Here is a 13,932-nt window from a genome sequence, read left to right on the forward strand (position 1 = left end):
AAATCAATTTTTTCCCCTCCTAGTTAAAAAAAAAAAAATATTTGCGGCCTGGTAGCACATACCTGGGGTCCAAAACTTTCAGCATGTGAATAAACCCTGGCTTTTCCACGGTAGCCTATATATGGGCACCATATCTCTTGCAATATACATGGCGACTGCATCTGTGATCGCTTTCCACCCTTTCTTATCATACGGCACTGTTTCCCTTACCATTATAGTGGATCACAACAGAAGTCATTTAAGGTTACCTTTCCTATAGAACAGGTCTATACCTTGTCCTTTTATTAAACAAACTAAATAGCCTTATGTTACAGGCTGAGCCTGATGTGTGTGGCGTGTGTGTGTGTGTGTGTGTGTGTGTGTGGAGCTGTGTATGTGTGTAGTTGATGTAGGAGGTATGAGACGTTAGTGCGCCGGGTGTGGTGTGTGACGTCAGACGGATGCGCCCTATAAAGAAAGTGAGGCAATGTGCTATGTTGTTTACGTCGAGCAGACAGAGAAGAAGCCTACGCAGTTCTGCATGCTGTTGTTGAGTTATTTCCCTCTATGTAAACGTCAGACACTGATGAGAGGCTGTGCATCATCCCTGCAGTGCTGAAAATAAAGTGCTGTTCTTTAACGCAGACAAAGTCCCGTTGTTTATGTGTTGTTGCCACAACAAGCTAACACAAGCTAAGGGAGCTAATGGTCTTCGGAGGTCCCTTTACTACGGTTCGGGGGTCTGCCAGCTTGGCGTTGGTAACACTTCATCTTATTTACACAACGGCATGTCATTTATGTCCCTACACGGTGCGCGTCTAAAATCCTCCTCTGCTCTCTGTGTCGCGCACGGCGGAGTTCGGCCCCTGATGCGCGCGCGCACACAGGTGAGCACAGACACAGGTGTGCACACAAAAGCGCTGAAGAACTCATTCCCTTTCTTGAGAACGTGTTCTTCCCCGCTCGCTGCCATGTTGTTTGTGTATCAAGCACGCAGGGGTGAGGGGTGAGCCCACTCTGAACTACCGGAGCCCAGCGTGGAGCGGCGGTGGCGGATTTTAAATAGAAACTCGATTTTCATTAAAACAAATCGGCCTAAACTGCAAATTCGAATTAATCGATAAAATCGATTTATCGCCCAGCCCTATTTATTACCAAAATTTCTTTACACACACGCACAGACACATTTGTGGCTCTCAGACTCAATGGACGGAACTGTGTTCATGCAACCAGTACAAGTCTGCAGCTGTCTGTGAGCGTAGTACATCCAAGCCCCACACACACTGGCACTGCATGGATGTCTTCTCACTGGGCTTAGCAAGAGAGGTGCTTTTGGGCACATGGGAGATCTAAAGAAGCCTGGACAAGTGTGTGCCAGTTTGAGTGTGTGTGTGTGTTTGAATGGATATGAAGCGGGACATTTTAGACAGTACACAGTAAATAATTGTTATTTCTTATCTTCTATTTAGTGAGTTGCCGTCATGTTTTACTAGGATAATGTGCAATGTTTCTAATACATGGTGCAAAGTTCCGCACATTTCAGCATCATTCATTATATGATTTGATTGCTGAAAAATGTGATTAATGATTTCAAATGGCTCTTATAATGTACGCAGTATTTTTATGGACAATGTTGAACCTTATAGATTGAATTGTTCTGAATTTTAACTGTTTTCTATGTGTTTTCTTACTTTCAGATAAGTCAACAAGTCCGAGTTTTACCATCTGGTTACACTTTGGGTCATGCTTGTTCTACCCCAAAACATTCGTCTTCTAGGTTAAAAGGCGGATCACAGCAATACAAGGTATACTGCCACCTTTGAAGCAAAGTATACACTACCTGTTTAGCATACAAACAAATATGTATTGGACATAGCATAATGGTCATTGTTTTGGCATATAAAATACCAGTGAAATAAAACATTAAAACTGAAAAATTCCAGAATCTTACAACATTTAGACCATGAACATCAAAAACCAAATTATTGAAATTTTAAAAACTTTTAGAGACCTGTAGGGACCCTGAGTGTGAACTCACAGCAGCCAGTTTCCTGAAGAGAAACTTAAACTGATCAGCCTCTTTGATCATCCTCTCAGCTCCCTCCCTCCTCTCATCAGCGTTTTTAAAGGTGATCCTCTTCTGCATCACTGCTTTAATGTACTCCACCACCACCCTGCGCAGAGCCTCGCTCGTCATCTCCTGCACGTGTCATAACATCATGTTAATAATCTCTGTATTATAAATACAACATGGCCACACAGGGCTCATAGCTATGGCTCTGAGAATATAACACACATTTCCATGAAGATTCAGTGGAACTGATTCACAATTTTTGGATATACCATGCAAAAAGTCCTACCTGATTGAAGGGCTTCTTGATCTTGTTGAAGTCATTAAAGTAGTCCTCCACTGTCACACAGATGGTGTCCACAGCATGAGAGCCTGTCAGCCACTTCCTGGTCAGCAGCTCATTCAGGTGATGCTGGTCAGTGACACATCAAAATCAAAGCAATTACATGGAATGTAACATTTTGTTAAATCGGTAGAATTTCCTCAATTTGTTTTTGTCCTTTTTACTGTCAGTTAAAATAAACTGCAGTTACTGCCTCGTGGTTGTATGCTTCTGTGAACCAGTCAAGTTTCTCCTAAAGTTAACATCCATGTCTGTGAAAATATGGATGCTTCACACATGTAAGAGCTATACAATCAGCACAGTTTTAAGGTGGGCACCAAGATTACACCATCCAAGATTAGTGTCAAGAGTATCTGACAAAATGTCTCCCCTTCTGTTCCTGAGATATGACGCTGAGTAATGGCCAGAATAGTGTTTTTGCAGAACTTCACTCATCACTTCATCATTACATTCTGCTAGACATTTGTGTGAGGTTTTGTTATGAGCGTAATGAGTTCTTGAGTTATGGTCAAAAACTTGTTTTGTGAGGTCTCACTGATGTTGACCTTTGACCACCAATTTCTAATCAGTTTATTCTTCAGTCAAAGTGGATGTTTCTGTCAAATTTGAAGAAATTCTCTCAAGGTGTTCTGAGATATCGTGTTCATGAGAAAGAGACGAATTCAAGGTCACAGTGACCTTAATCTTTGACCACCAAAATCCAACTAGTTCATCGTTGAGTCCCAGGGGACACTGGTGCCAAATTTAAAGAAATTCCCTCAAGGTGTTCTTGAGCTATTGCGTTCACGAGAATGGGCGGATGGATGGACAACCCAAAAACATAATGACTATGGCCACGGCTATTGTGCAGAGGCATAAAAACAAAAGGCACTGGATATGTCCTAAGTCCATTTATGCATCAGTTACCAAGTACTTACACACTAACATACTGTCTTCGTAAACATATGAGCTACAGAGCAGTGAGAAGCTGTGAGATAGTATTCTTAGTTTTTGTGTGTTTTTACTTTGTAACAAATGTTTGCAATAAGCAAAATAAAAAAGAAACTTGGAAGATAATGTATTTGGTGCAAACACCAAAATGATTTTCTATTGAACATTCTGTAGGTGTCAATGAAATTCTTCACAGGAAGTAACAGAGCATTATTCAGGGATGTTACCGTTACGTTTTAAAATGCAATTTTTGATAGCAATGTGCAGCACAAATCAAATTAATTTCACCTAAATTGTTTTAGGTGAAATTAATTGGGGTGTATTAGGGTGCTGACGAAAGTCACAGCAATACTGAACAGATCACACTAACCTGTGGGAATATGTTTCTCTTTGTTATATGGGTAAACTGCCCCTTTATCATCAGTTCATAGCCTAATTTCATGCACACCGTGTAAGCAAACAGAATATGAGGAGAATATTAAACCCATTTGTAACAAACTAGATTTCACATCAATAAATACACATGCAAATATTTTATACAAAATACAAATGACTTTGCGTAAAAGAACCAATTCTTTGCAACAAATACAACCCTTTCTTACTTCAAGGTCTAGGAAGACTTCATCCAATAGGAACTGACATCCCTCCTTGGCCACCTCATTGAGTGTCCGCTCTATGGCAGCATCACTGTCAGTGGGCTCTGAGGACTGGGAGTACTTCCTCTTCAGACTGTTAATAGACTCTCTGAAGAACACATGAGACAATGGCCATGCATTACAATATGGAACCCCAGTGTTCAGTACCAAAGAAACTAGAATTAGCGCTTTGTGGTTGCATGTATGCACACACTAGTCAATTTTTTCTCAGTTTACATCCATGTCTGTGAAAACATGGATGCTTCACACATATCTTCCCCCCAGCAGATCACAAGATCTAAAAAAATCAGCATAATTTCAATGTGGACACCCAAGATTAGTGTCATATTTCCCCATGTATTCCTGAGTTCCTGATGTTGAGTAATGGCCAGAAAAGTGGTTTTGCAGAACATGATGCCACAGTAAAGTTGATAAAAGTAAATAAAAGTTGACAGCTGCTCATTGGCATATAGCTAGTGAAAATAGTCAAACGTGTCCATGGCATGCCGTTAGCTAGTTTAACTCAGCACTTGCATGTGGACAGTGGCATATCTGCTGGTGAAATCATCAATGACAGTTTAAGCTCTCCTCCATCTGCTCCTCTACCGGCTGCTGGTCAGGACACAACTCACAGTCCACCTATAATCTAATCATGAGAAAGATTAAATGCTGGTTCTGCCACGTGCACTGAGGTCCTTTGACCTGTATAATGGAATTTCCTTTGATTTATTTCTCTTGTTTGTTTTAATACTATTTTTCTTTTTTCTGCAGTTGTTTCTCCAAATTAAGGTGTTCTGGTTTTTTTTGAACATCCAAGAAACCCAAAGGATAATTTGCAACTTGTTTTGTGTGGAGAATTTTTGCTGAATGTTTTACAGTTATCAAATATTAAAAATTTATATTTTTAAATATAATATATTATATAATATGGGGCGGCAGTAGCTCAGTCCATAGGGACTTGGGTTGGGAACCGGAGGGTCGCCTGTTCAAGTCCCCATCCAGACCAAAATATGGAGCGTGGACTGGTAGCTGGAGAGGTGCCAGTTCACCTCCTGGGCACTGCCAAGGTGCCCCTAAGCAAGGCACCGAACCCCCCAACCGCTCAGAGCGCCTGTCATGGGCAGCCCACTCTGACATCTCTCCACTTAGTGCATGTATAGGTCCAGTTTGTGCATGTGTGTGTTCGGACCTGTGTGTAATTGACAAACAGAGTGAAAAATTGAATGGGATTAATAAAGTATATAAAATTAAAATTAAAAAAAAAAAAAAAAAAAAATTTACCCAACAAGGAATCATTAATTTTCAAAAATGATTATCTATATTAGTTGTCACTATCTTGCTTCCACATTTTGAGTCTGTGTAGTACTAAAATTGTTCCATTACATCAAGAATTTATTTCGACTTGCATAAAATTTTTTGTGACTTTTTAGGATATTCTGACTGTCTATGTTCCTCAGGATTATTATAGTTTCCTTACTTCTTTATGGCAAAATATCAATATTCATTGCAGATAAATAAAAATTTAAGGATGTTTTATTACTCCATTTAATTTTTCTTTTTGAAAATAGCTAATTTTCATAATTGTTTATGGCTGTAATATTACATTCACTGGTTTTATTTCATAGGTAGATATTTGTACTATGTTGACTTTAAGGTTTTCTACCTATGTGTGATACATATTAAGCCTGTTCTTCACTGGTTTCAAGAAATTTCTAGTTATAACTTGGAACTGCTTGGTTCGTGCACATAACCCTAACCATAACCCTAACCCATAATGCACATAATTTTGTTTGTGTGAGATCTCAACCTACCGTTTTAGGTGCAATAGGCTCACCAGTGATGCCAAAAGAAATTATGTTTTTAACTGGATTTAAGATAAAAAATATATTCAATCTACTTTGTTTACATGAGACTCATTCTAGCCCCCTACTGAAACTGAATGGATAAGAGAATGGTGGGGAAAAATCATTTTAACCATGGCCCCACTTAATCAAGGGCTGTCTTAATGCATTTTTAGCAAAAACTCTGAGAATCAAATGCAAAATACATTAATTGATTACTGCTGCAGACAGATTACTCCAGCTCTGACTTTTAGCTCTCATATTTTGGTCAATAGAGATGATGCTTCTTTTTTGGACTATATTTTGGAGTTGCAAAAATAAATAAAACACATTAATTACCATTCACAGGCAATAAAATCCATGTTTACCTTCAATCCTCTCTTGATTCTCTTAACCCCTCTCTTGAAATCTAAAGAAAACTAGGTATACAGTACATGGCATAAAAAAAGCTAGCTGGTCAAATTGACTGTTTTAAAATTTCCTTCTCACTCTCTTCTAACATATTATTTACAGATATCAGTGAGCAACTGCAACCGGCATCCAACCTCCTACTAACCTACAAAGTGTTAATTCTGATGGTCATACAGCTACATCACTTTCAGGCTGCTTGACTCCACTTATTCTGTCCTCAACAGGTGAAAATTACTGTACAACACTCACGACTGCATTCTATATGATACATTAGCTGTCCCTCCTGTCTGCCAACCAACTTGACATTATCACATTATGACCAAAGTTATCATTTACTGAATTAATTTACTCTATTCATGTATACAATTAGATCTTACTTGAATGTCTGGCAGTTGTTGATGATGGCAATCATGTACTGTACATAACACTGAGGCAGCTGTCTGTCTCTCAGGTGCTCTTCTTTGTAATTCACTGCCTCCTCTCTGTACCTGCACACAACAACACACACATCTGTTAGCTTTACACAATGATCCTAAGAATTATTGCAGTAGTTTGTTTTCTTGATCACTGTTTGCATGGAAGCAATATTTAAAGGGTAACTTATTACATTTTGGACCCCTAGACACAATCCAAATTTCAAAGAGCACACAACCATGGGCAGTGGAAAAATTACCCAGATTCTAATACTTTGAGATATAATTTATTTACCCTTAAATTCAGAAAGATTCTGACATCTTTTTTTCATTGAGCTTGTGGTGTATGTGGTGAAATGAATCCCATCAATCTAAAGGTGAGGTTTATCACATCAGAAACAAAGTCAAAAAGTATGAAAAAAGTTACCTGATAAGGAAAGTGTTCATCTGTTTCAGACAGAGCTTTAGAACTTGCTCTTTAAAATCCCCATCAATCTGTGCAGCAACTTGCAAGTTCTGCTCAAACATCTAAAGAAGAGTGAAGATACATTAAAATAAGGATGAGAGAGAAAGGGTGAGATGAGATGTTTTCACAAATGCAGTGGCTTCAGGATGTATTCATGACCCTTCCTTTTTTCAATATTTAGAAAATCACAATCAATCAATCAATCAATCAACCAATGGCTGGAGTATCACAAATGTATTCAACTGAGATACACGAATACTATACAGTACAGGCCAAAAGTTTGGACACACCTTCTCATTCAATGCGTTTTCTTTATTTTCATGACTATTTACATTGTAGATTCTCACTGAAGGTATCAAAACTATGAATGAACACATGTGGAGTTATGTACTTAACAAAAAAAGGTGAAATAACTGAAAACATGTTTTATATTCTAGTTTCTTCAAAATAGCCACCCTTTGCTCTGATTACTGCTTTGCACACTCTTGGCATTCTCTCCATGAGCTTCAAGAGGTAGTCACCTGAAATGGTTTTCCAACAGTCTTGAAGGAGTTCCCAGAGGTGTTTAGCACTTGTTGGCCCCTTTGCCTTCACTCTGCGGTCCAGCTCACCCCAAACCATCTCGATTGGGTTCAGGTCCGGTGACTGTGGAGGCCAGGTCATCTGCCGCAGCACTCCATCACTCTCCTTCTTGGTCAAATAGCCCTTACACAGCCTGGAGGTGTGTTTGGGGTCATTGTCCTGTTGAAAAATAAATGATCGTCCAACTAAACGCAAACCGGATGGGATGGCATGTCGCTGCAGGATGCTGTGGTAGCCATGCTGGTTCAGTGTGCCTTCAATTTTGAATAAATCCCCAACAGTGTCACCAGCAAAACACCCCCACACCATCACACCTCCTCCTCCATGCTTCACAGTGGGAACCAGGCATGTGGAATCCATCCGTTCACCTTTTCTGCGTCTCACAAAGACACGGCGGTTGGAACCAAAGATCTCAAATTTGGACTCATCAGACCAAAGCACAGATTTCCACTGGTCTAATGTCCATTCCTTGTGTTTCTTGGCCCAAACAAATCTCTTCTGCTTGTTGCCTCTCCTTAGCAGTGGTTTCCTAGCAGCTATTTGACCATGAAGGCCTGATTGGCGCAGTCTCCTCTTAACAGTTGTTCTAGAGATGGGTCTGCTGCTAGAACTCTGTGTGGCATTCATCTGGTCTCTGATCTGAGCTGCTGTTAACTTGCCATTTCTGAGGCTGGTGACTCGGATGAACTTATCCTCAGAAGCAGAGGTGACTCTTGGTCTTCCTTTCCTGGGTCGGTCCTCATGTGTGCCAGTTTCATTGTAGCGTTTGATGGTTTTTGCGACTCCACTTGGGGACACATTTAAAGTTTTTGCAATTTTCCGGACTGACTGACCTTCATTTCTTAAAGTAATGATGGCCACTCATTTTTCTTTAGTTAGCTGATTGGTTCTTGCCATAATATGAATTTTAACAGTTGTCCAATAGGGCTGTCGGCTGTGTATTAACCTGACTTCTGCACAACACAACTAATGGTCCCAACCCCATTGATAAAGCAAGAAATTCCACTAATTAACCCTGATAAGGCACACCTGTGAAGTGGAAACCATTTCAGGTGACTACCTCTTGAAGCTCATCGAGAGAATGCCAAGAGTGTGCAAAGCAGTAATCAGAGCAAAGGGTGGCTATTTTGAAGAAACTAGAATATAAAACATGTTTTCAGTTATTTCACCTTTTTTTGTTAAGTACATAACTCCACGTGTTCATTCATAGTTTTGATGCCTTCAGTGAGAATCTACAATGTAAATAGTCATGAAAATAAAGAAAACGCATTGAATGAGAAGGTGTGTCCAAACTTTTGGCCTGTACTGTACCTCATTTACAGTCTGGAATATATGCTGTGAGATTCAAACTAAAACTTGAGTGACTGAGTTTTCTTTCATCGTCCTTGGCATATCAGTTCTATCTGACTCCATTCAGTCAGAAGTCCTTGTCTAATAATTTAAGGCCGCTGGTGGGCAGTAGCAACTAGCTGGAAACACAACACTGATATATTTTATCACCTTTTAAGTTGATGTGGTTAATATGCTAGCACAACATCTGCCTATTACACATCCAGCAGACATTAGCATTAATTGGAGCAGTGTTAGTGTTAGTATATTTACTTTTCTTTTAGCTCTGATTTGGTCTCCACCAACTCCTCAGGGAAAATATTAGTTGGTCAAATAAAACACAGAGTAGTCTGAGAGAACAAGGAAAACACTGACTGGTCTGATGAGATGAATCTGGCATTAGAGCTAAGTGTTGAATGAAAAGCCTGTACAGTTCATCATCCAGTTGGGAACACTGCTATGACGAAACATTTATAGCACACATGTATAATAGGGCTGCTTGTCTTCAAAGGGACATGAAAAACAGCCTCTAAGTAGCCACAAGTTTTGGGCCTGTGTCCACATAGTGGGTTTTTTTTGGCAGAAAAGTAGTGGCAGGAAGCTGGGGAATGCGTCATCCCACCACTTTTTTAAATGAAGTGCTGCACATGTTGTTCCTATGACGACTTATCTTGACACTAACATTAGCCAGAGAGCTAATATATCGCAACATTAACAGAGGGCTGACACAGTTGACTTCAAGCTTACAAAGCTAATGGTGATAAAAGCACAACATTCACGAGCAAAATCCAGTGTCCACTGTCCGATCTGCTCCCCAAAAATTTGCTTTTCTGTCTTTGTTGTGACATTAGACAGTAGCCTTTCTAAAGAAAGTGACGTCACTGGTGCCTTTCTAAACAGTTCGAAGATTTTCAACTTCAAGTGTCAGAGCTTTCGCACAAAAAGGCGGAGCGCTCTGAAAAAAGATGCTGGGTGCGGTGCTTTTTCTCTTGGCAGCCCAGGGTTCAACGCTAAGGTTTTTTTTCACTTGCCCGGTCGGGCAAGTTGGTCAGAGATCTACTTGCCCTAAGTCAGTTTTTACTTGCCCTATAAAAATTGTTTAATTTCAGCGGCTATCAAATAACAAAGACTGCAGTTATTTTCATGTTATGTAATCTTTATTCACACTGTATTTATTAATTAAAACAACATATGTCATGTATTGTAGCTTAATTCCTACACAAAAATGACAGTGTCAGGGCTTAAAGTGAAAGTCAGTCATTCTCTGTTGAGCCATGCCCACCTCTATTTATTTTTCACCCCTCTCTCCAGTTCTGCTGCATTAACACTGGGTTTAATATATTTTGCTTCCATCTCTCTGCCCTGCTCTACTCTACTTCAACGCTACTTAGCTCTCCCTCTACTCTACCAGTAGACTACCACATCCACCTGTTGCACAAAACGCACACAGCAGTGTTTCCCCTAGGATGGAGTTGTAGCAGTAGAGGTGAAGCACGTGCATGAAAAATAATTTTCACATGCATGAAACTTTTTTGTATGCTTGCAAAGCACAGCCTGCTGGGATGTTTCTATGTATCTACTGGCACCAGAAGGGCTCTTTAGGACTAAGTACATACAGTACATGTGTGCACAGTAATGAGCAGGTGAAATGTCTGTCTAGCTTACATATGAGGTGTCTCAAGATTTAGGACAATACAATTTTATTGAATATAATAAAAGTAAAATGTCACTTGACATGCTGTTTTGTGCTATGACCTATTTAAGTGCTGGGAGTTGTTATTTACGTGACAACGCCTGAACGCAACACAAGCTCTGCACCAAGAGTGCCGTGCTGCGCTGCTGTGCGAGCAGCGTGTTTGTGTGTGTGTAACAACAGTCTGTTGATGGTTATTTACACAGTGTCCATAACAATAACTTTGTCAGCTGACAAAGTGCACCAGGCTCGGGGTCAGGTTTGGTCAGGAAAATGCGGCCCGAGCCGCGCTAGCGTCCTCACCTGTGTGTGTGTGTGTGGCGGAACTCCGCCGTGTGCGATACAGAGAGCAGAGGAGAATTGTTAACGCGTGACCATGAAGAGACAGAAATGAAATGATGACATAACATCATAAATAGTATATTGTTATGTTATTATATGAAGCATCCATCGCGCAAAATAATATGACTTCAATTGATGAAGAGGTAAGACAGATCTCTCTCCTCTCCTCGTATATGCTGCATACACAGTGCAGCATGTAGAGAGGCTTCAGTGTTGATTGGCTTCACTTGTGCCATGTAACCAATCAGTGGGGGCTGTGGGCAGGACATTGTTACACAGCCTGTGCCTGTGACAGTCTTGTGTGACTTCAGGCAGAGAGACCTCTGCATCAGAGCCAAAGGAGCGCGTTTTAAAATACATTTATTTTATCAATTAGTTATTAACTTTTACTATTTTTAGCAACTTGCCCAATCGGGCAAGTGAGTTGTTAGTTTACATGCCCGACCTTGAGTTTTACTCGGGCAATCGTTATTGTTGAGCCCTGCGGCCGTATACACCCGCTCCTCATAGAGAACAACTGAAAAAAGATGCTGGCGCTGAGGAAAAAAACGCAAAGTGGACTCAGGCCCTATGATGTTGCAGGAGCACATGGACATCTCCACAGAGCTGTGTCAGAACTAGTAAAAGGTCTGGAATCACCCATTATTTTTCTGCTATAGGGGCAATAAACACTCTGGTTTGTTTTCCTTTCCTTAAACTAGGGTTATTTAATTACAAATTCAACTGGGCAAGATTTTAAAACCAGAAAATCTTGAAGGGCCAGACATTTTTAGCAGCAGGCAACCTATTGAAAACTTTTCTCAGCTATTGGTAATGACAAATTTCTAGAGCAAATTATTGTAGTAAAAGTAGCAATGTTTATTGTGTAACATATGAAAATTTTTTTTTAGTCATATCTGACCAAGGAACATCACATAATGCAGAAACAATAAAAAAAAGTGCTATCAACACACAGAAGCATAACAATTGGCATTAACAGCATCTAATAACACACACTCTACCAACATCTCCCGCTCTCCCTTCTCTCTCCCACACACACACACAAACACACACGCACACACCTCACTTCCTGACATCTTCCTTTTGGGTCAAGTGTTTCGGAAAATACACAGGGCATACTTTTATACAGTGTATGGCAGCAACAGCCTTGTTTACCACAGCAAAGTCACTATTTTAACTCAATAATATCTCACTGGAAACAATCATAATTGGCTAGTCATCCTGTTAAATTTGTCTTCTGATTAAATCGGAACCGCTGAAACAAGTTGTAGGAAGCCTCTGCAAGTAATTGGTTGCTGGCAGACACTCTGTGCTGCAATAAAATGGTTAATCAGCAGTGCCGTGCACGTAGAGCCGATGCGCTGCTGGTTCTGCAGGCCTGAATAGAATATAATGTCTGCAGCCTTACTGTTGTGTACAGCATTTATAGACTGAGCTGAGTAGTGATGCGCAGGTCGACCTGTAACCCACAGGACCCGCAAATGGACCTGCGGGTCGGGCAGCAGTGATCATCTGTTAAATCGGTCTGTAAATGATATTTTGACATTATTGGGTATTACTGTCATGGCATCCGAAGGTACTGTTGCGTTGAGCAGGTGACAGTCCGCGGTCGTTTTCAAAACACACTTGTGTCACGCACTCCAAAAGAAACTTGTTCAAACTTTAAACAATAATTTATTGTACAAAACGGGGGAAACAAACGTTGACAAAAATGGTTCCATAATTCATATTAAATTCAAAAGATAACGAAAAAACAGCTACAAGTTAGAGGGAATAGTGATAAAGTGGTAAAACTTGGCACTGATCCACAGCCTTTTAACAATGCAATTTAAAAGTTTTATTGATAACCTACATTTACCAACAACAAAAAGACTACATTTAGCACCAAAAAAAAAAATGTAAAAAAAAAAATATATATATATAAAAAAAATAATAAGTAAATAAAAAAACGAATATCGAATACCAAATTTTCATAACAAATACCTACCCAAAGAAACGAATATTCGAATATCAGAATATTTGGGTACAGCCCTACGAGTTACATTATATAAGCATGAAGACCAGACATCAGTATCAGTCACTCATACTGCTCTCTGTACCACCTTTACTGAGGACACTCACTGTCCGCAGGTAGGCTGTCTCAGGTACATTTTAAGATAAGTGGCAAACTAAGTTAAACAGACAGCTTTCATTTTAGTTTGTTTTTAGCAATTTGCTATTGGTCCTGCTAGCATGATGTGCTTGTGTAAACTGCAACCGTAAACCATAACGGCGGTGAGTAAGAGACTGTGGACAGAGCAGACTGAAATATCGCTTTCTACTTACTGAACACGTGTACTGAAAAAGCACTGGCTTTTTACTGGCAAAGTTTTTAATGTACTTGTCATCAACTAGAGTAATCTTGAAATTATACTCCCTTTATCTGCACCGCCTCTTTGCTGTTGGCTGACATCACTCTGTCATGTTTGTGTGTGTGTCTGCGTGTGTGTGTGGAGGAGGTCAGCTTGCAGAATGCAGGAGAGAATCTGCAGCATGATGATACATAAAACCAGAACTTAAAAGAGAGCTGTGAAAGAGCCGATAACAGTGGAGCTTATTGATACTACGGTCTCGATTAATTTTGCCCTGGGCTGTTTAATGCCAGGTCTTGGTACCACTCCCTAGCCATGCCATTCGGAGGTTGCTTCTGGGCCACTGAATAGGCCTTAAACCAATCACAATCATCTTGGGCAGCACTAAGTCCGAGATGTAGTGACGGTGCTCTTAAAAAAAATAGTGTCGGGGCTGAAGTTGTTTTGGTGGAACATTTGCACATGGGGAGGTGAGCACTGTCATTAAAATGACCCTGCACATGAAAACACCACAAAGACATCATATGTCACTGTGTGATTCACCTT

At 40.1% G+C, this 13,932-nt stretch overlaps 1 protein-coding gene across 1 annotated transcript in view; it reads right to left on the reverse strand.

Annotated features, from left to right (window-relative positions):
* Window positions 1-13,932, reverse strand: part of exoc3 (exocyst complex component 3) — a 31,170-nt gene that overhangs the window by 2,336 nt on the left and 14,902 nt on the right. The window contains exons 10-14 of the mRNA XM_033651375.2: window positions 7,051-7,151; window positions 6,588-6,698; window positions 3,926-4,067; window positions 2,340-2,462; window positions 2,018-2,179 (exon numbers count right to left, since the gene is read on the reverse strand). Coding sequence (XP_033507266.2) covers window positions 2,018-2,179; window positions 2,340-2,462; window positions 3,926-4,067; window positions 6,588-6,698; window positions 7,051-7,151 — 639 coding nt within the window. The remainder of the gene's footprint in view (window positions 1-2,017; window positions 2,180-2,339; window positions 2,463-3,925; window positions 4,068-6,587; window positions 6,699-7,050; window positions 7,152-13,932) is intronic.

The sequence above is a fragment of the Epinephelus lanceolatus genome, chromosome 12 (assembly GCF_041903045.1).
Source record: "Epinephelus lanceolatus isolate andai-2023 chromosome 12, ASM4190304v1, whole genome shotgun sequence".
Lineage (NCBI taxonomy): Eukaryota > Metazoa > Chordata > Actinopteri > Perciformes > Serranidae > Epinephelus > Epinephelus lanceolatus.